The 22532-nt window shown below is 41.8% G+C and overlaps 1 protein-coding gene across 1 annotated transcript in view; it reads left to right on the top strand.

Annotated features, from left to right (window-relative positions):
* psmd1 (proteasome 26S subunit, non-ATPase 1) overlaps positions 1 to 16881 on the top strand; it is a 36638-nt gene extending 19757 nt beyond the window's left edge. The window contains exons 17-25 of the mRNA XM_069694648.1: positions 2094 to 2208; positions 4691 to 4807; positions 5587 to 5689; positions 9668 to 9837; positions 12159 to 12251; positions 12605 to 12691; positions 14079 to 14324; positions 15536 to 15701; positions 16652 to 16881. Coding sequence (XP_069550749.1) covers positions 2094 to 2208; positions 4691 to 4807; positions 5587 to 5689; positions 9668 to 9837; positions 12159 to 12251; positions 12605 to 12691; positions 14079 to 14324; positions 15536 to 15682 — 1078 coding nt within the window. The 3' untranslated portion in view covers positions 15683 to 15701; positions 16652 to 16881. The remainder of the gene's footprint in view (positions 1 to 2093; positions 2209 to 4690; positions 4808 to 5586; positions 5690 to 9667; positions 9838 to 12158; positions 12252 to 12604; positions 12692 to 14078; positions 14325 to 15535; positions 15702 to 16651) is intronic.
* Positions 16882 to 22532: the final 5651 nt, after the last annotated feature.

Genomic DNA, 22532 nt, shown 5'->3' with positions numbered 1-22532 from the left:
TTCCTGTCTTTTTTTTTATCATATGTGTTTTAAGTTTATTCTGAGGTTTAGAAGTGCATCACACACTAACAGGATCTTAAGTTTAACTCTAAATACAGAAGTCATTGCTTCACTGCCTCCTCACAAAAGAAATGTTGGATATTGATTTCTTCTTTCCATCCGAGTTCTTGTGTTTCGATGGTGGTTGAAGGTAATTAGCCTACCTTTCATTTTGAAAGGTTTGAGAAGGCTTTAGATTAAACAATTTGGAAAACCCATAGCAACGTTTTCTCAAGTTGTGCCTTGAGCTACTGTTTTCTCCAGTCCATTTCAAAATGTATCAAAGTAGGTCTCGCCATTTCAAAACCTCTTACACTGTAGATAGCAGAGTTCATACTTCTTATAAGTGACTGACGGCACCCGATTAACCAAGTCAACCCACCACCTACATGTTGATCAGGGCAGTTTTTATTCCTGAGGCTCAAAATCACAAATTTGTATCTGAAGGCTTTATAATCCGAGCAATCAGCTCATCTGTCTGTCAGGCAATGCTGCGTTTATCAACACCACCTTTTGCAAGCAAATTCTCTGTTAACATTCTTGGACTAGGTTGAAGTAATCTGTATTATACCATGTTTTTTTCTCTTCTGCTTTCAAATTAAGCATGTCTTGGACAAATTAAAGACTACTATGTCTAGTAATTACACAATTACACTGTTTTGCCTCAGACTTTACCTTTAAAACTTTGTGGGTCTTTTTGTTTAATATCAAGATGCCACCACTGGTGATGCAATGCCTCTTTTTCACCACGTGGTGCGGCTAAATTCTACTCTCCTTTTTTTTTTTTTTTTTTTCTGGTACTTTGTTTTTGCCAAGTAAATACTGAAAGGTGAAAATACTGCGGACCACTGACTGGGCAGATAGAATCATCACCAGGGTCATGGCTCACAATACAAATTTGAAGTTAAAAAGCCAAGCTGCTAGAGCGGCCACAATTTATTTTATTCTTTTATTCACTGGATTGCTTGATTAAATGGCAACACGCAAAACTACACTGTGGTCAATTGAGGAGATGCAGACCTTTCTCTGAACAGGTGATGAACATGTGTGTCATTGAAGATGACCTCATGGAAGCAGTGGAAATATGGCACAAAACTTCGTATGACAGGATTCAACATCGCTGTTGGTCACTCTGACTGCCTGCATCTATCATGTACTGATTGAGGAGAGTTTCATTGTGACAGTGTGCAGTGTAAATGTGAGGGAGAGTCCCCCCTCCCCCCGTGTGAGGCCTCTCATTTAGCTCCATCAAGTTCCCTTAAATTGCCTAATAATTGTGTGTACTTCGTAACTTGGCAACCCTTTGACTGATAATACTTTTGTCATATAGTCATACAGTGAATAGTGTGTGCACTATAGTGTGTGTGTGTGTGTTGTGGTCCTTTGGCAGATGTTAGACTTATTTCTGTTTGCCTGTAAGTGTTTTTTACTACTACAACCACAGTCTTGACCTCTTTTTTTTTTTTTTTTTTTTTTTTTTTGCAAAGAGCAATATAAAAAGGTAATGTTGACTCCTCCCTCTCGCACCTCAATTCGCATCCCTTAATGTTCACTTCATTCTGCAATAAACAATTCATACAAGAGGTGGAAGGACATAACAAGGAGCCACATCATGTGCAATTGTGTCTTCAGCCAAAGTTTTGGCTTAAATGTTTGCATTGCTCTGAGAAAATGGCCAAACAAGCATTTACCATTGAAACACTTTACATTACATGGAACAAATCAACTGATGCATTGCTTAAAATTTTACCCTTTGTATTCTTGTGGGCACAAAGAGCATATTTGTAACATTTATACCACATCCAAACTGAAGTTGTGACATATTAAAACTTGATCTTAACACACAACCAGTTATTTGCTTTCGCCCTCCAAAATGCTGTAATATTTCATTAGGAAGTAAGTCTCTTCCTTTTTAAAAAATGTTAACTTTTAGCATCAGTGCTGGATGTATTTTTCTTTTTTTCTCTTAAAGCTATATGACTATCACAATTAATGCAAATAGTTAACTCCAAGTGCCTTCTTGACTCTTTTTGCATTTCTCTTGGTCTCTCCAGGACCCCTGAGCAGTGTCCCAGCGTGGTGTCTCTTTTGTCAGAGAGCTACAACCCTCACGTGCGCTGTGGAGCTGCCATGGCTCTGGGCATCTGCTGTGCTGGCACAGGCAACAAGGTGAGCGCCTCCTTTTAACTCAAAAAGTCAGTTACCTTGCCTTGCCTTTATCACTGATCGTGCTGAGCCACTGTTGATAAAACTCTGCACAGCCTTTCATAACAACCTGCCAGGAAGAGTACTGTGTGAACTGATTGTAGGCTTTTAATATAAAACATGGAAAAATCTTTGCAAAAACATTCAATAGCAGTAGCTTAACACTGTTGTAAGGAGGTGTGGTTCTCTCTTCACTTGATCTAAATAAAGGCCAGGTCACTATTTAGGAATTTGTAATGGCTCATTCTTCCGGTCCTTTTAGATAATAACTGGAATTTATATTTCTCAAAGGTCTGTGTTGAAGAGAAGTTTAGATAGCTTTTTTTTTTTTTTTTTTTAAACCAAGCCCGTCTGTCCTCATTTATCCCTGGCACTTTCTTTTCCTTTTGGCGTAACATGTGCGTCACTGATGGAAAGATTATCTATGCTGAACAAAGGCTTTTCTTTAAAGCAGCTGATTGATGACTCCTCTGTGAGACTGAGGTGAGGCTCACTTTCTGTAACCCCTGCAGAAGCCTCTAAAATGAGGTTGTGTGTTTTGTCTTGTTAGACCTAATGATTGCATTAGAACGAATACTAAATAAAAAGGGTGTAATGATGTTGTCAAAAAACCAGCTGCAATTATCCCGAGATTATACCTCAAGACTCACCTGCTTTTGAGGATCGTCTGCTTCAGGGAAACATTAATTTAATGCCACAGGTTGATTGAAGTGCTTCATTGATTCCCTGTTCTGTAATCAAAGCATAAAGTAAGCAGCTATTTTACTTGTCGTCCATCAACATTTGCTTTGATTTTGTCAGCACAGAGGAACTGTGGAAAGTTCATCCCAGATTAGCAGATAAAATGGTCCAAATTGGCTAACACCCCCCCGGCTGTACCCTGTCATTGTGTTTGGGAAGAGTGAAGAAGACAGAAGTCAGGGTGCTGCCAGTTCCTGAGTTATCTAATTATGCTGGCTGATAAGTCTACTGTGTCACAGCAGAGTCACGGCTCATTGCACCCTAAACCTTGAAGCACCAAAGTGAATATTTTGGATCGGCTCCGGTCGGTCAAGGTTTGTTATAGTCCTGATCAGCTCCGGAGCTCCACTGCTTGGTTTTTCCACAATAAGACCTGAAGCACATTAGGCTCTCGGTGAGAGTAATGAGGTTCAGGCAAGAGAACTGGGTCACCTATTTACAGGGAGAACATTCCCTTGCTGTCATTTACACCTTGGAGTTTGGATATGTTTACTGGACTGGTGTTCCTCATCTACTGTAAAGAAGAGAAAAAAAAACTGCACAGGAGAGATGTTTTGACCCTTGTTTTAGTCTACTGATTGTGTGCCATAATGAAATTCTTAAAAAAAAAAAACAGTTGAGCTTGTTTGGTGAATTGGATGGAAACCTTGTTCACCAGGAATTATGTGTGGAAATATAATGTTAAACTCCAAGCTGACTCACAAGAAACCTTTAAATGATTTAGTATTCCGTCATGTGATACTGTTTTATAGATGTGTATTAAAATGGAAATTATGTCGCGGTAAAGTGTGTTCTGCACAGTTTCATTTATTTAAACAAGCCTCCAGCCAGTTTTTAGCAGCACCAGAGTTGAATCTAATTTAAACTTCAGTTCACAGTGAGACACAAACCTGAGGAAAACAGCCCAAGACTGTACATGGATTAAGATGTTCATAAGCAAACAACCTTCTCTGTTGATTGGGTCTGACAGTAAATACCCTCAATTAACCCCCATCTCCAACAACCTATCACGGACAGGATGTGGTCGACTAGTGTTGGCTTTACACTCTGACTTATCATCCCGGTGCACCGCTGTCTCAGCCAGCTGAGCCGGGAACACAGATGAAACATGGTTTATTTTACCTCCACTGTCATCATCCTAGTTTGTTTCTCTTTCCTCGGCGGAGCTGACGCCTCTATGCGAGCCTGGTGGTGTGGCCTACAGCCATTACTGTTCAAGAGAAATAAAAGTAACAATGATGGACTGGTTGCAGAACAGAGGAGAGAGAGCAAAGAAAAAGAGGCGGTCTTCCCGCACTCCTTCACAGGGTGCCATGGGAGGAGACTGATTGTTTCTCAGTTGTCGGTGGCAACCAGATATGGATGACTAATGTCATTAATTTGTGGGGTCTGGTTGCCTCTGTTGATAATCCCTTTTCCTGTATTTAACCAATCAAAAGTGTCCCTGTTTGCACTCATCTGTTCTGTTTGGAACAGAAAAATAGAAATTTCCATTTTTTTAATTGAATTCTATATTTTTTTATTATCTGAAATAACTTTTTTCTATTAAAAAAAAAAAAAATCATTCTTAGTGAGGTCAGCCATTCAATCATACTTTGGCAATATGTGTACAATACCCACAAGGTTTTTGCCCTTTCATAAAAACATGCATATTTATTATTTTAAGCAACATTTACCAACTTCTCTTATGTCTCCTCCTTCACAGGAGGCCATCAATCTGCTGGAGCCCATGACCAATGACCCCGTGAATTATGTCAGACAAGGCGCCCTCATTGCCTCCGCCCTCATCATGATCCAGCAGACTGAAGTCACCTGTCCCAAGGTGAGTGCATAGTGAAACGGGCTTCATAGCCCGCAGCCCTCATCAAAGACTTGATCTAGACTCTTGACTATACCTATAAAACAGCAGAGCAATTTCCTCTTGAATGTTTTTCAGTTTGTAAAAGTACAAAACCATACGGCCCTGCTTTTTGTCCTGGTGTCGGTTGGTTATCTGCAAAATAACGACATGCGGAGGGTTACTAAGTCAGGCATAACTGCACGCACTCCCCCTTGAAGCACTTCATACTTCATCATAGGCAGTTAAGAAATGCCAGACACATTTTCAAAGACTCCTCATCTGCACAGCAACGGTCCTTAAAGCTCAGGGCGGTATGCAGGATTGCGCAAGAGTCCATTTTTACCAAACAGTGGAACATCAGGAGGTATTACATCCGTGACCGTTTCCCCATCAGCCTTTTTAATTTCCAGCTGTGCTCCACAGTTGTAGACGTCAGTTTAAGACCTTAGGTTTTCAGCGTGGTAAAATGGCCCAATTGGGTGATAATCACCCAGCAGAGCATTTACAAAAGGTTTCAGTGTGGCTCACAAGAGGTGCTGTCAGAGCTGGGACTCCCACTGGTGCTACATCATCATCATCATCATCGTCGTTATCGTGAGTGATGGGGCTGTGAATATTCTGCTGATCGTGTGTATCTCACTTTTATTCGGAGAGCCTGACGTGGTGGCACAGGCTGACTGGGCAGAAAAATGTATATAGAGCTTTGTTGCACAGCATTGATTTATTTTAATGATTTACCTCCAAATGTCCCATCATTTTAGGTGAACCAGTTCAGGCAGCTTTACGCAAAGGTTATCAACGACAAGCACGACGACGTTATGGCCAAGTTCGGCGCCATCCTGGCCCAGGGAATCCTCGATGCAGGTCAGTATCCAAACACTGGTGTATATGGTTTATCTATGTCTGTCACTGAGTTAAAGATTAAACTAGTACGTGGTCCTGCGTGTCCCATGTGCCTTCACCCCTCAGGGGGATACAAAAAGATCTATAATTCTTAATTACAAGGTCCGAGAAGTGAACTCCTCTAAATCTATGTGGGCTTCTGGCCTTGTGTGTGTACATGTGTGCGTTCTTAATTTGAGTCCTTTTACGCTCAAGCAAACACAGAGTAACCCTCTTTGGCTGACCACCCGTGCACTGCGTCTCTGGAACAGATCATGCTAAGGTGCTTTAGCGCCTGGCGGTCCAACCTCAGCTCTGCTCTGAGCCACACATGGCCGGTCGGTTCCCCCCCGTCCTCCCCCCCGGTGATTACTGTTTGTCTGATAAGTCTCTGTGTTTGTGTATCTGCGCGGGTGTTTGTGGACACAAGCAAGCAGCTCGTGTGTGTGTGTGTGTGTGTGTGTGTGTGTGTGTGTGTGTGTGTGTGTGTGTGTGTGTGTGTGTGTGTGTGTGTGTGTGTGTGTGTGTGTGTGTGTGTGTGTGCGTGCGTGCGTGCGTGCGTGTGTGTGGGGTGTGTGTGTCTGTCTGTCTGTCTGTCTGTCTGTGTGGTCTAGAGAGCAGCACATCATCACTCCCACATGCAGAGCACACCTATATTTGCATACTATATTTACAGGGGTGTTGTTCACGAGTCGTCCATGTTGGCATGAGCAGAAAAAAAAACAAATTTCTAGCTGAACCGTGTGCACTCGGAAAGAAAGAAAGAAACCAGCATTGTTTACTGCTAGACACTGCTGTCTATGTACACTATCAGGTGTTGCAGCTTACACAAAGTGAAGTCTATCTCAAGTATTTTCATCATTACATTAAAAAGATTTGAGTTGTTGTGAATCATTTTCCATCAGTCATCTCATAGCCTCTTGATTAACTCCGCCCCGCCTGCGTCGCTGTTAATGGTCATTTTGATTAGCCATCTTGATGACCGACAGGACTTCCATGATTTGTCAAATCAGGCGCATTAAACTCAGGCCACCCAGACAAACTGTGATGTGATCACGGGTGAGTTTTTTTTTTTTTTTTTTTTTTCCTCTCTCCAGATTGCAGAACTCCAGCTCCGTGTGCTAATCCACGTTGTCGGTACAGTTCAGTCTGGCGCATACAGTTTACACACATTCAGGCAGAACACACACGAGCCCTGTTTGAATGTCAGACATGCTCGAGCTCATGTGGTATGAATGTTGGAGTGCCATGGTTCTGCCCGGGCCTAGTATTTGAGGTGCAGTGGTAATTGTGTTTAATTTGACTGGCGGAAGCGATTAGAGCTCAGTTTCATAATCACCGGCGCTCATTACCCAGGAAATGTCAGTCTCTCGCTCGGTCTCTCTCTCTCTCTCTCTCTCTCACTCTCTGTGTCCATGTCTTCTGTCTCGCCTTTATATGTTCAGACTTTCTCTCGCTAATTGATACAGTCCATTAATTTGCTTTTATTTGTGTGTTTTCTCACCTTCTTGTAACAAAACATGCTCTGTCTTCCGGTTTTGTGGGATCCAGTTGTTTCATCCTTTCAAACTGCTGGTTGTTGATTTAGTCACATTACACCTCTGAGGGATCGCAGCTATCCCAACACCTCCCTCACCAACTCCTAGGAATGAAAATTGGCCCAACAAACTGAGAGTTGGCAAAAAAAAAAAAAAAAAAAAATGGTGGGTGGGGTACCTGCTCGTCAAATGCTCTCAACATCTTATTAAGTATTTAGGAGACTCTCCAGGACTCAGTTGTGGTGCGGCGAGTTGACTGCGCAACTCATTCGAGCCTCCGATCAAATCTGTGGGACTGGAATGATTTCAACACTGGTTCAGGTGTCAAGATAAGACCCCGTTCCTAAATCATCCCAGTGACCTCACATTAGAGTGGTTGCAAACCTAGATAGCATCAGATGATTTGAGGGGTGTTGTTCAGGACGATCGTTGGAAGGGCTCCTTCCCCAGTGACCTTATCTTTTAAAGGAAAGTTTTTCTTTTCATTATTCATCCCTGTAGAAATGACGGATTCCTCCTGGGTGCTTCCTCTCTACTGCCCTCTGTCTCTTGCTGTCCCTCCCTTCTGTTTGTCCAAGGGAGGCTAAGGGAGGGCTGTTCCTCTATTTTTACTGCCTGGAGTTTCACCCTTGACCCCCCCCTGTTAATCACCTCTTTAGTCATCTCCATAGATACAAATGAATAGCTTCAGCTTTTATTTGGTGGGGCTCACACTTTAACAATGAGTGACCTCGGTGAGGAGGTTGTACAGAAAGCCCCTCTTTCAACTGCTCCTTAGAAGGAAGTTGCTTCATTTTTTTTTTTTTTTTTGTCACGCCAACATTACAAAGATATTTTTGGCCTTTTACTTCTCTGTTAAATGTGTTAACAAGAACACCGTTTCAGTTCATTTAAAGGACGACGGAGATAAATGCAAACTGAGATGTGATAACTGGCTTTCCTTAAAATCCTTCTTCACGTTTGTGTTGTCTGAAGTATGCACTCATTTGCCAAGTACAACTAGTTGAAATAATGTAATCTACTCTCATTGATTTGAATGGATACTCCCCTGAAGTGTCATGTAATACCACAAACGGCGGCTCCCAACATCTCTGAATCTTTAAAAAAAAAAAAATCTCAAAAGTTTCTGCGAAATTTATCCTCTAACCATCCTGAAGATGTGATTTATTGGAGGACTTTTACTGTCTGAATCTACTTCCGTGTGGAAGGAAAAGGGTATGCAGTATTTTATATAGCTGACACGCCTCTTTTGACGTAAATCAGTTGTTAATCTCCGGTGCAGTTCTAATCTAATAGTACTTATTGAGACCTATTTTTTTTTTTTTTTCCATTTAAATGCAGGATGCTGTAGACAATACATTCCCGGGTTAACTGCCTCACCGGCATGTCTCTGTGATTTAAATCCTGCCTTGAGTTCAACAGATCAGACCACCTTTTCTGGGTGGTGAACATCCTGGTCTGTACCCTTGTTAACCCCCACTCCCTCGTCTGATGATTTCTCTGCCAAGATGTCACGAGTTTGTTCCGCAAAATGTCACATCATAGAAAAGAGCTGCTTTCATTATTGTTCAAATAGCTGCTCCCTTTTTTTTTTTTTTAGTTGCCCTTGTTAGTCTGTTCGAAGTGTGCTCGAGTCTCTTTATTGTAGGTGCTGTTTATCAGCGGAGATCAACATTTAACTCAAAGCACCACCACGTTTCATCTGTGTCATTTGTTAACCTTTATATATCAGGAATACATGTGGCTTACTTGAGGTTTGCTGAGCTGGCTCATTTTCAACTCTCCTAGTTTTCAGCCCTGACCTGATTCACGTTTTATATGTAACCCTGCAGTTTAGTTCAATTTCACCACTCGCGCTTCTGTAAACTGGGTGCTGTTAAATTGTACAATTAAAAAGATTTTATCCATCACCTATCGAGTTAGATGTCTGGGAATGTGCCTAATCCTTATTGATAAACTTAATGAGGCAGCAGCTTTTTGGATTTTTAGTTTTCGTCTCTTTTCTGTCTCTTATTGGAATTGTGAAAAGTGCATTATTGTATAAGACGTCTGTGTAAAGGTAATAGAAGACTAGTATCTGGGCATTCATACAATGACGTATCTGTGCAACTGTAAATGTTTCAGCAAAAGTTCAGTTATCACCAGCTGTACAACGATAGCTGCAAATAGAATGAAAATTGTTTTCACCCTTAACGCGTAATGTTTTTACTTACTGCTCTAGTCGTGGATATTAGTGAATATCCATTTACTTGTTGACCTACAGACAATAATATCCCCCTGGTATATAAACTGTTTATGCAGTGTCATTTTGGAATTAACACTCAGCTGTAATGTCTCTAAAAACCTTGTGTGGTACGTGGTGAATGACCCGACAGGCCCGGCTCATAATATTGAAACCCTCTCTGTGCTCTCTGTTGCCCAGGTGGACGTAACGTGACCATCTCGCTGCAGTCCAGGACGGGTCACACTCACATGCCGTCATTGGTCGGCCTGCTGGTCTTCACCCAGTTCTGGTTCTGGTTCCCTCTGTCCCACTTTCTGTCTCTGGCCTTCACGCCAACCGCGATAATCGGCCTCAACAAGGACCTCAAGGTACTGAAGCGTCTCCAGTTATTGCGGTTGGTGTTTCTGAAGGAATATCCAAAGTAGATTTATCATTCATGTGTTATACATAAGTCACACGGCAGTTATTGAAATGCAGTACTCTCTATTTATTATGTGTAAATATAACTGTATATTAAAACCACAATTGAGCTGAGGGGTAGAAGTACGGCTGCCGAATTCTGCTGCTGAATTTGTATTTGGCTTTGCATCCGGTGTAGAAATGATTTTTGCCTCCTGCCTTAGTGGCAACTGTCACCAGCAGCCTATCCATGGCCAGGTGCTCCCGACTGGGGGGGAATCTTCCGGCACCGTGCCACTCGCACACGGATGCCGAGGGATCACGGTGACATATTGCAGTCTTAAACTGACATTAGATGGGCTTTAGCTCCTCTTTGCAACCCCAAACAGCAAGACATGAAACACTTTCGGGCATTGTGTATACGCAGCTTTACAAGGCTCGGGAGAATAAACTCGGTGTACAGCCCCCAATAATACACCAGGGATGGAGTGGGGGGTGTAGGCTAGCAGGGGTTAACAGACTCGCCGCATCCTTGGCAGCGTTCATATCAAGACGTCGTTAAACAACGCAGCACAAGCTTTCGCATTCTTGGCTTCTCATTGGACAGAGGACATCTTTGTCATTTACCAAACTTGTGGCCGGGCTTCCAGTATCTCGGCAAGAAAAATCACTCCTCTACCTCTTATTCTGCCGCCATGCTGCAGTGAAAGGATGAGTTATGAGGTGATAGGAAATAAGAAGTGCTCCCAGTCACACATTGTGCTGCAGCGGTGCTCTGTTGGAGACACTTAAATCATTTAGTTTCAGTGAACTGTTATAATTTGAAGGCTTACACTAAACAGAAGGCAGCTGGTGCTGCTGTGGCTGGAGACTTTCTTTTATGTTTGTCTAGGTCGAGTTGTCAGGCCACTTCTTCATTTTTACATAAAGTTGAAGCAGCATTTGTCAGAAGAAAAGCATTGTAACAAAAGGGCTCCCTCTTTTTCCAGACCCGTCAACTAATCACATGTAATTGATTAGTTAAAGAAACTAATTGTAAGCCAAGCTGTCCCCCATCTTCACTTTTCCTGCAACAATGATTCCTGTGGAAAACAAATCTGTTTTTCTTGCTTAAAGGTTGTTTTGTTTTTTTATCGTGAAGCAGGAGTCTGCAAAACCTGCATTCTAACAAAGTCACAAAATACTTAGAACTGTAGCGTTTTGGTCAAATCTGGTCCCCCTCCACGTGTCCGTGCTCTAGTAGGTTGAGGCTGGCACACGAAACGTGCGATCCCGAGAGAGAAATGCAGTTTTGAAACCTGACATTCGAGGTGACATTAAGCTGCTACGTTCTACGGCCGCTTTTGATGTGACATTTTCACAAAAACAAAAGAACGGCAGTCTTTCCCCGTGTTTGCCTTCTGCTTATCCTCAATTCCCATGTCTCTTCAGTTCACTATTTAGTTTGAATCTGAAGTCCCACCACCCTGGGTCTTCACTAACCGGTTCCTTCTGTAACTTGGCGGGTTTACTCGTAGCGGATTTCTCTCGGCGGTGCTTCTGCAGCAGCTCATCATTTTAACCAAGAAATAGAGCAGGATGAACGATTCTACAAAGGCAGGGGACGGATAGTTGAACTTCCGCTCTCAGATCACTTCAGCCTTAAATAAAACTTCTTAAAAAGAAAAATAATAATAATAAGTTTCAACTTTGTTGGGAGTATTTAAACCTGAAAAAAAAAAGAAAAAAAGTTCAGGTTTAAAGACTTTAACAAAGTCTATCAGGTTGAGAGTCAGAGTTCATTCTTTATGTCAGTCGTTGGCAAAACAAGCGAACTAAATGCACTCGGATCATCAGGTCCGTCCTGGTTAATGCCCCCTACACAACTTTAGTGAGCAAAAACAGATTTTATATTGATGTCGTGATACAAGACTACATATCATCTTAGATACGGGATATTGTCACGTCATCGGATGGCATTTGCGTCGTCTCTCCTCTGTTTTAAAGGCTGCATTGAAGCAAAAATGATGTAATTTTCGGACCTTCCCCGACCGCTCTGTTATTTGCGCGCCGATGATCATTTATCATCATCTCATTGTGTAACTATTTTTCTTAAAACGCCGATGGTCGCCCCTCAAATATTGTTACGGGATTGATATCGAGGTCTTTGGTCAAGAATGTTGTCATATTTGATTTTGTCCACATCGCCCCGGGCCGAAGTTCGTACGGCGTTATTAAACATCTATAAAAAAAAAAAAAAAAAGTCACGCCATCGGGGTTGACCCTGTTTTTATTTTGTCTCTGCGTGCAGATGCCCAAGGTGCAGTACCGCTCCAACTGTAAGCCCTCCACCTTCGCTTACCCGCCGGCTCTGGAGGTTCCTAAAGAGAAAGAGAAGGAGAAGGTGAGGACTGAGGCGCCACAACACATCAGCTTGTTTTGATTTCCTTTTTCTGAAATTATTAGCTCAGGAAACCTGACCTCGCTTCGTATTGATTTGTGAATCATTTCGAACCCTCCCTAAAAGACTCGGCATTTTCTTAGCTGTTGTGTTTATTATTTCAGCATCTCCGGCCTATTTTTTTTCTCGGTTGCTTCATTTCACAATCCTCGCTGCTCTCGCAGAATGTAATGAAGGACGTTTATTTTGCGGTTGACTAGTTTTGCACATTTGAACCCGTGTTTGTAGAAGGTTTGAATGTCTCTGGTGTTGTCTTACGTTGTGGAAATGTCTCTCGGTCTCTTGTCTCGTGGCAGGTATCCACCGCTGTTCTCTCCATCACGGCCAAAGCCAAGAAGAAAGAGAAGGAAAAGAAAGAAAAGGAGGAGGAGAAGATGGAAGTGGTGAGTGGAAAAAGACCGACGCTCAAAACGCTCTGCCCCCTTTCTACTAACAATTTTATCTGACTTCCTTATCTGCGTTCACTTGTTTCACTCCTTAAAGATGAATTTATCTATTTAGTTTATTTACCGAGCAGTAAAAAGGTTACAGTCGGCAGTTTTATCTCCAGAAGCAGGACGATTTTACTTGATTTAAACACTCTTGTGGGTGTCCTTCTTGAATTAAAGCAAAACTACACGTGACGTTTTCAAAGATTTATTACACTGTTGTAGTCTTCGACTGCTTTGAAGGTAAGTAGGTACACTAAAACATTCATCGTCTAATCTGCATTATCGAAGGATTATTTTTTTTATGACAGCCACGGTGCCTCTGTTGGCTGACTATGGCTCCAGTAAACTATTTGACAGCACAGCCGCAACTTGGTGTTTTTAGTTTAAGGTCTTTTTTTTGTTGTTGTTTTTTTTTTTCTTCGCCTTTTGTTGTCTTATTGGGTTTTGTTGACAACTAGTACCTAGTAACGCACTTTACTGTATCCCTCCTGGTTTCCGATCAAATGTCAGCTATTGTCAACTTATTGTGGTATCTGAGGCGAGCACCCAGTCGTCCAGTCTGTAACACACACACGCACACACACACACACACACACACACACACACACACACACACACACACACACACACACACACAAACCTACCTTTATTTCTTTTTTTCCCGTCCTAATGTTTTCACTCACCCACTCCCAGCGTTCACAGACAGACTCTGTCAGTCCGGAGCCAGTATAACTTTCAGTGGGATTTTCTCTGGGCGTTAAGCAGCCTGTGAGATCCTGTCTGGCACGCTACGTCTCGGCTCTGCCGCTGAGAGACGAGCCTGGAAACGTCCGGCCTGCTCACACCTCGGGCTTTTGATTTGATTTGGCTGGACTTGTTGAGATGGAGGTTGAAGCAAAGGTTTCCGCTGAAACTGGGTTCACGCGGTTCAGAATCTGTTATTGTTGCCTTAAAGCTGGACTGTCCTTTTATGCTCATTCTTCATTGTCGTCTTTATGGGTCCATAGCATCTGTTGAATAGCGCAACCAATCGTTGGACATCAAGAGACGTTAGAACTCGTAATTATTTAGAAGAATATTCAGAAAAATGTATTGAGTATGTCGGGTCATTGTTGATCATTTTTCCTAAAAAAAAAAAAAAAGTATCGGAATGGAAATGCTGTTTATCTTTTTTGTATACATACCGTGTAAATTCTAAAATACTTACAAAGTGAAAACAAATCAATTGTAAAGAAACAGCAAGAGCCCACAGGGACGGCATCGTTACGAATGAAAAAGTGCAAGAAAAACAAGTATTTCAAAATCCCTGATGCAGAAAATGCTGATTCTTTGTTTGCAGGAGGTGCAGGAGGCCGAAAAGGAGAAGGAGAAGGAGAAGGAAAAGGAAAAGGAGAAGGAGAAGGAGAAGGAAAAGGAGAAGGAGAAGGAAAAGGAGAAGGAGAAAAAGGATGAAGAGAAGGAGAAAGAGAAGAAGAAAGAGGCCGAGCCAAACTTCCAGCTCCTGGAGAACCCGGCCAGAGCGATGCCGGCTCAGCTGAAAGTCCTCATCATGCCGGAGACCTGCCGATACCAACCCTTCAAACCGGTAAACGGCCTCGGAGAGTGTTTGTGTTTGTGTTTGTGCGTGTGTTTTCTTTATTATTATTATTTTTTTTATTTACAGATTCCAATTATTTAAAGGTCTCGGCAAAAGTCTGTTCTTCAAAAGAGTCCTTCTGCATAAAAAAAAAACCAAAACAAAAGACAGTCTAACGTTGACATAATGATCACTGAAGAGTTCATCACACAAAGTGTGGAGGCCGACATTTACACTACGGAGGTTTCCCCTTTAAGGATGCGAGTCTCACAGTTTCCCCAAATCATTTCTTGGTTTTAGCGTCATTACTCCTGCGAAGTCTCGGGAGACACCCGGATAACATTACAACGTACAACAAGCTCGAAATATGTGGAAATGTGCACTAAAGATGTCATGTGATCGTATTTTAACAGTGTAAAAGTATCCGGGGAGAGGAGTTCCCCTCTAATATACGTCGGCTCGCAGCCTGTTGGTGTTTTTTTTTTTTTTTTTTTTTTTTTTTTTTGGTCCGTCAGGAACCCTCCATTCCAGAAAACTCCCCTCTTCGGGCCTATAAAGCGGCGCTCTGCGGTGCTGCTGTAAATGTTGACAGTTTTCCGCAGTAAACGTCAGGACGGCGCTCAGTCGCCCAATGAGCACTCGCCCCGGTCCCGTAAAGAGGAAGCACTGTTTGATTTTGTGTCCAGCAAAGCCAAGCCGAGCGCTACACTGTACGGATTGCCGGACCGAGCGCCAGAACGGTGTCTTTGCTCGTCTGGAGTTTGGTAACGCTGCTTTCCTTTTAAGGGTTTGTTTTTGACTCGAAGGCGGGTTTAGGAAGTGAAGAGGTTTTATATCGTTATCTTGAAATCTGGTTAACGTCTGGAGATTTACTGAAGGCTTGTTCTATTGAAAATTATTGTGAGGTTTCCTCTTTGCTTTTATACTCTTTGTAGTTTGGATCCGAACAAAACCGCCTTTTGAAACCAAACCCTGAACTTTAAAATGAATTCAACCTTCCCGTTTACTGTTTTATTTATTTATTTTTCATCAGAACTTCCCGTTTGTACGCGCTTACCTGCTTGCGTTACACTGCAATTATTCCCTTTTATATGAAATTCAAGTATTGCATTTGTTGCGGATGATGCACGTCGTCGGACGTGACCCTGAGATTATTCTTTTCTTTTTTTTAAACACGAGTGTCGGTGTTGAATCAGTAGTTCTCCCCCGTCTGTCACCAGCTCCACACAGGCGGGATCATCATCCTGAAGGACACCAGCGAGGAGGAGGAGGAGCTGGTGGAGCCCGTCTCGGCTCACGGCCCTAAAATCGAGGAGGAAGAGCAGGAGCCGGAGCCCCCCGAGCCTTTCGAGTACATGGACGAGTAGACATGCTCTCACGGCGAAGGTATGTTCACGCCGAGTCGTTCCACCGCACCGCTCAGTTTTTCCCCACATTTCGGTCTCTCGCCTGCTGCTTCGTCTTTACAACAACAACAACAACAACAAACAAAATCCCTGACTTTGATTTTTAGCGTTTTAGGGATTTGAAATCCAAAACATTTCACTTTTTTTTTTTTTTTTTTTAGAAGATTTGACCGCACTGTAAACTGTCATCACGCGTAGACCGGCAACAATTTTCCAGTTCTAATTTCCTTCCAGAAGCATTTTACAGTCAAACGACGCGTGAGCGCTTTTTTTTTTTAATTTTTTTTTTTAGTTTAACATCTAGCGAATCGAGCCCCCGGACGGTGGAAGTCCAGGTCGGGGTTACGTACGGTGCAGCTCCCGCATAGCTGTCGAGTCTGTTTTAACAGGAAGTACCGTCACGTGATGGTTACGCACAATGCCGATCTGTGCTGTTGTTTAAAAGCCTGACTCGGTTTCAACCATCGCTGGCTGAGGAATGTAAACATCGCTGCCACCCTCGAAACGCCGGCTTCCAGGGAAAACCTTCCCTCTGTACTCGCCGCTGAAGCTGATGCTCGGTGTTAGATTGGTCGCAACCCCCCCCCCCCACCACACACACACACACCCCCACCCGAGTAATCGAGTGCACACTCAGGAAACGGGAAGAAAGGCCCACCATGTTTTCATTAGAGTTCATTCCCCTTACACATCTGTCTTGCAGATATTTTATATTACATTTCTTGCTGACAGTGCGTGCGAGTCCACTTATTATTCATCGTGAATTCGATCAACTCTGCACCCTTTTTTTTTTTTAATTTTTTATAGTCCAGTTCCTACTGTTAAACACACAGGCTTTAAATTCAAATACAGACGGTGCAAATTCATGACAACAAAATCAGATGGAACCCTTTTTCAAATGATTTCATTTTTTTTTCCTTTTCTCTTCAGGCATCAGAAGAAATGAGATCCCAGCATCGTGGTCCAGCCCCCAGCCCCCCCCCCCCACTCCTCCTCCTCCCGTGTGCATCCGTGTTATCCATCCACCTCCCCGCTTCACTCCCCTCTTTTTACACGTTTCTTTTCCTGTTCTGGCTCCTCATTTGGCCACGCAGGGGGATGTTTTACATTCTCATGTTGTATAATTTTCAGTCCATACAATAAAAGTGATATATATTGGACACTGGTGTGTGTTTGTGTTCATCAATTTCATGCATGTACAAAATTGTAAAAAAAAAATAATTTTTTTTTTGTCACATTTTGGACGACAAGCTATAGTCTGACTTTTTTTTTTTTTTTTTTCACATTTTGTTTCATTTCAAAAGAGAAATTTTCCCTTTCAAAATTTCCAAAAGAGAAGTTTTCACTTTCCAAATTGGAAAAATTCCACTTTTTACAGTATGACTTTTTTTTTTTTTTTTTTAGGAATTGACAAGCAGGTGTCCAGCAGGAATTGAACCGATGACCTTCTCAATGAAAGGCACCGGCACTAACCACTACACCATTGTGCCCCGGAATACTGTGAATCTCTTTCGTGACTCTTTTTTACATTTTGGACAAGATACTAAAATATTCCTTTTTTATGACGTAGGAACGCAACTGTTGAAATGTAGAAATAATGAGATGATTAAACTTATTATTATTATTATTATTATTGGATCGTTACTGACTTTTCCCAAAGATCCTATAACTCATAACACGGATCAATCAGCGAATATATCACATGCGTAAACAATATGTTACTACTGCTAAATATAGAACAAATGCCACATGAAGTAAATTTAAAAAAAAAAAGAAGCAGTAAACTACATTTTTATTTTTACCATATAAACAGAAAAAACTAGGTAGGTAGGTATTTACTTTATTAATCCCCGAGGGGAAATTTTTTTTTTTTAACTACATTGGAGAGATTCATTAAATTAAAAAAAAAACCTTAAGCTAATTTCAGCCGAGACGTCCTGAAACATGAGACGTCGCCTAAATCAGTCGTCGTTCAACTACTCGGTGTGTCTGATTTACCTGCGACACTCCCTTCATGTCTTATCAGAGTGGTTTCCCTGCTTGAAATCATGAGAATATTATTTTCTCTTTCCCGTTACAGAATAATTATCTGAACCTCCACAATTGCATTCCGCTCGACAGAAACCTAAACTGAAGTCGTAGTTTGAGCGTTGCACATCCAAAATATCCTTCCAATCGAACCATCCGGCTTTTCAGTAGCCTGCAGAAGAATTGATTTGATTTCGTCGTGGTTTTTGGTCTTCCACCCAGAGATCAAGTTTATAATCTTCCAAGTGGCCTGCCCCCCCCCCCCCTCCGATCTAAGTAGGATTACATTTGGTAAATGAAGCTTGATGTGGAAAAGCGGTTTGGGAATCGTTCAGCGCGTGATGACGCAGGCAGTTTGTTTTCTGTATGAAGTGGGTTGTGACTCTCAGTGTGACTCTTAACATGTAAGGCTGGCGGGGGGGAGGAAAAAAAACACAAAAACAACCCCGTCTCTGCTGTGAAGTAAGCAGTCATCGGAGATGATTTGCTGCTCGTCCGCTTCCATCACAGAACCGGAGTTTATACTCTTTGGCCAGACATTTAGTCTAATCAACTCCTCCCTTCGCATTCCCAGATACTCGGGTCAACGGAGGACATGTTTAACGACTTTTATCGACTGCACAGTCTTTCCCGAATTTTCCTCTTCTTGGTCGTCTGCGACGCAAAACACCCCCCCCCCCCTTTCACCACCAGATCCATCACTGGCGTCACTTGGCGCGTGAACCGGACGTAGAGCTCGACCCGCTCCGCCACGTCCGAGCTACGCGGACGGATGTAGAGACGGTCCACGACCGTCCGTTACGTCCCCGAAGACTTCTGCGCAGGGCAAGAGTGTTTGGCCACGCTTTCAAAACGCTTTTCCGCCGTTCCCAGCTCGGATGACGCGAGGCCCGCTTGCAGCCTCCGCTTCCCGAAGGTCCCCCGTAAAGCGCCGGTGGGACGAGGTTCAGATTTGCCGTCCTGTGTGCCGAGTGGAGCATCTGGCTCCGCTCAAAGCCACGTTTCATACTTCTCGCGTCTCTCTCCGTGACAAGAGTGGACGTCGTCTTTGTTCCTTCTGGCGAGCTGACGGGCCGACGCGGATCGGTTTCTTACTGAAGAGCGTTGCAAAAGCTTTTCGTCATCTTTCCTCATCATAAGAACCGTACTCTCTCTCTCAGCCCCCCCGCTCACCCCACTCCCCCCCTCTGCGTCGGCGTCTTGTCACCCACACCACAAACTGCGAGTGTCACAGGCCACATCGGCTCGTAAAAAAAAAAACGAATGAAAGCTGGCCGTCGGCGCATCAATATTCAGTCATTAGGCTGCCGATGCTCCACACCCTCACGGATAAATGTTCGATTCGCCAAGGATCCTCGTTTCCAAAAAGAATTTTTGACATTTCGCTTACAAAACCGGGGCTCCCATCCCGTGAGCTCGGCCCCGGCGCTTTTTAGGGAGTGCAGCAAAAAAAAAAAAAAAAAAAAAAAAAAAGTTTGCACCTCCAAATTCCCTGACGATTACAACTACAAATCACCATACAAGGGAATTATGCGATCCCCCGGTTGAAACTAACCCGCACAGTTCTTGGCTGGACCGGAGGGGCCAGCGACGCGCCAGCGGTCCACGACGGAGCTCTCCGGACGCTCGCGCTGGACGACGCCAGGATGTTGTGGATTTTGGCCTCGGTGGCCTGCAGCTTGTACGTTTCCTTGTATCTCTGACGGCGAAATGACAGAGACCTCCCACAACGAAGCAGCAGCCTCAGAAGCGGCGTTTCTACGAACCGTCACATCTTCTTGTCTCTTGCCCGAAAAGCTGTGAAATCGTCTTTAAGCTGTTGTATTTCAAAATTAAGCGGCGTTGCAGCCAAGTTACCGCTTCCGGGACAATAAACAATTAATTCATCTGAAGATTCGACGATCAAAAGAAACTTTATCGACCGAGGCGATTGATGAGCGGTTGTTTGTGTCATGCGTTAAGCAAAAATGACACAAAATTACTGTATTTTTGATGCCGGTGCCAAATAAATATATTCAATCTAAAAACAACATATCAGTCAATGCTTGTTTTTTTTTTAAACACAAACACAAATAATTCAGAAATGGATCCCTTAACTTTGGATATTAAAGAATTGTGACTGAAATATTTCCTGAGCAGGACAATGTGCAGGTAGAGACATCTGTGTTGTTGTTTTTTCCTGCTTCTATTAAATTCTGTTCATGTGTCTTTTTATATTACCTTGTTACAAATAAACTTTTTTTTTTTTTTCATAATTTCTGTTTTCATTATCGATCAATCTGCATATTCATTTCTTCAAACGATGACGATTTGACTCGTGAAATGCCATTAGATAGAATCAGTGTTGTGCGAGTCTGATGACTTCCAAAACACAAAGATAATCAATTTACAAAAAATTAAAATGCAGCAAAGGATCATTTTACTTTTTGACATTCATTTAACTGTTTCAGGTATAAATTAAAACTGCAAGCAGCGATGTACGGGCCCTCGCACTCCCGCGCGCCGCCTCCCCGAAGCCGCCTGCCCGTCGTGCAGCGCGCGAGGGACCCCGTATCCCCGCTTAAAGTTGCTATTTTTGTCTCGTTTCCGGTCTCCAGCAGGGGGCGCTGGCGAGCAAAACACGTGTCAGACGTATCGTCTCACCACGCCGGACGTATGCGACACGTTTCGTGAGGTTTCAAGCATCCCTTGACCTTAAACGTCAACTTCCTGTGTCTCGGCGAGGTAGGACTTATTCTTCATATTTTGGACGACATGCTATAGTATGACTTTTTTTCATATTTCAGACGACATGCTATAGTATGACTTTTTTTCATATTTCAGACGACATGCTATAGTATGACTTTTTTTGTCATATTTCAGACGACATGCTATAGTATGACTTTTTTTCATATTTTGGACGACATGCTATAGTATGACTTTTTTTCATATTTCAGACGACATGCTATAGTATGACTTTTTTTCATATTTCAGACGACATGCTATAGTATGACTTTTTTTCATATTTTGGACGACATGCTATAGTATGACTTTTTTTCATATTTCAGACGACATGCTATAGTATGACTTTTTTTCATATTTCAGACGACATGCTATAGTATGACTTTTTTTGACATATTTCAGACGACATGCTATAGTATGACTTTTTTTGACATATTTTGGACGACATGCTATAGTATGACTTTTTTTTCATATTTCAGACGACATGCTATAGTATGACTTTTTTTTCATATTTCAGACGACATGCTATAGTATGACTTTTTTTCATATTTCAGACGACATGCTATAGTATGACTTTTTTTGACATATTTCAGACGACATGCTATAGTATGACTTTTTTTGACATATTTTGGACGACATGCTATAGTATGACTTTTTTTCATATTTCGGACGACATGCTATAGTATGACTTTTTTTCATATTTTAGACGACATGCTATAGTATGACTTTTTTTTCATATTTCAGACGACATGCTATAGTATGACTTTTTTTGTCATATTTCAGACGACATGCTATAGTATGACTTTTTTTCATATTTCAGACGACATGCTATAGTATGACTTTTTTTCATATTTCAGACGACATGCTATAGTATGACTTTTTTTCATATTTTGGACGACATGCTATAGTATGACTTTTTTTCATATTTCAGACGACATGCTATAGTATGACTTTTTTTGACATATTTCGGACGACATGCTATAGTATGACTTTTTTTCATATTTCAGACGACATGCTATAGTATGACTTTTTTTCATATTTCAGACGACATGCTATAGTATGACTTTTTTTTTCATATTTCAGACGACATGCTATAGTATGACTTTTTTTTCATATTTCAGACGACATGCTATAGTATGACTTTTTTTCATATTTTGGACGACATGCTATAGTATGACTTTTTTTCATATTTTGGACGACATGCTATAGTATGACTTTTTTTCATATTTCGGACGATATTTCAGACGACATGCTATAGTATGACTTTTTTTGACATATTTTGGACGACATGCTATAGTATGACTTTTTTTTCATATTTCAGACGACATGCTATAGTATGACTTTTTTTGACATATTTTGGACGACATGCTATAGTATGACTTTTTTTCATATTTTGGACGACATGCTATAGTATGACTTTTTTTCATATTTCAGACGACATGCTATAGTATGACTTTTTTTGACATATTTTGGACGACATGCTATAGTATGACTTTTTTTCATATTTCAGACGACATGCTATAGTATGACTTTTTTTCATATTTCAGACGACATGCTATAGTATGACTTTTTTTTTATATTTTGGACGACATGCTATAGTATGACTTTTTTTGACATATTTTGGACGACATGCTATAGTATGACTTTTTTTCATATTTCAGACGACATGCTATAGTATGACTTTTTTTGACATATTTCAGACGACATGCTATAGTATGACTTTTTTTCATATTTCAGACGACATGCTATAGTATGACTTTTTTTTCATATTTCAGACGACATGCTATAGTATGACTTTTTTTCATATTTCAGACGACATGCTATAGTATGACTTTTTTTGACATATTTCAGACGACATGCTATAGTATGACTTTTTTTCATATTTCAGACGACATGCTATAGTATGACTTTTTTTTATTTTGGACGACATGCTATAGTATGACTTTTTTTCATATTTCAGACGACATGCTATAGTATGACTTTTTTTTCATATTTCAGACGACATGCTATAGTATGACTTTTTTTGACATATTTTGGACGACATGCTATAGTATGACTTTTT

Source organism: Brachyistius frenatus, unplaced genomic scaffold (genome assembly GCF_029030835.1).
Source record: "Brachyistius frenatus isolate BFR_SWC_R1_liver_20210118 unplaced genomic scaffold, ASM2903083v1 Contig_18, whole genome shotgun sequence".
In the NCBI taxonomy this organism is placed as follows: Eukaryota; Metazoa; Chordata; class Actinopteri; family Embiotocidae; genus Brachyistius; species Brachyistius frenatus.
The sequence above is the reverse complement of the archived record's forward strand: the minus strand, read 5'-3'. Positions and strand labels throughout refer to the sequence as shown.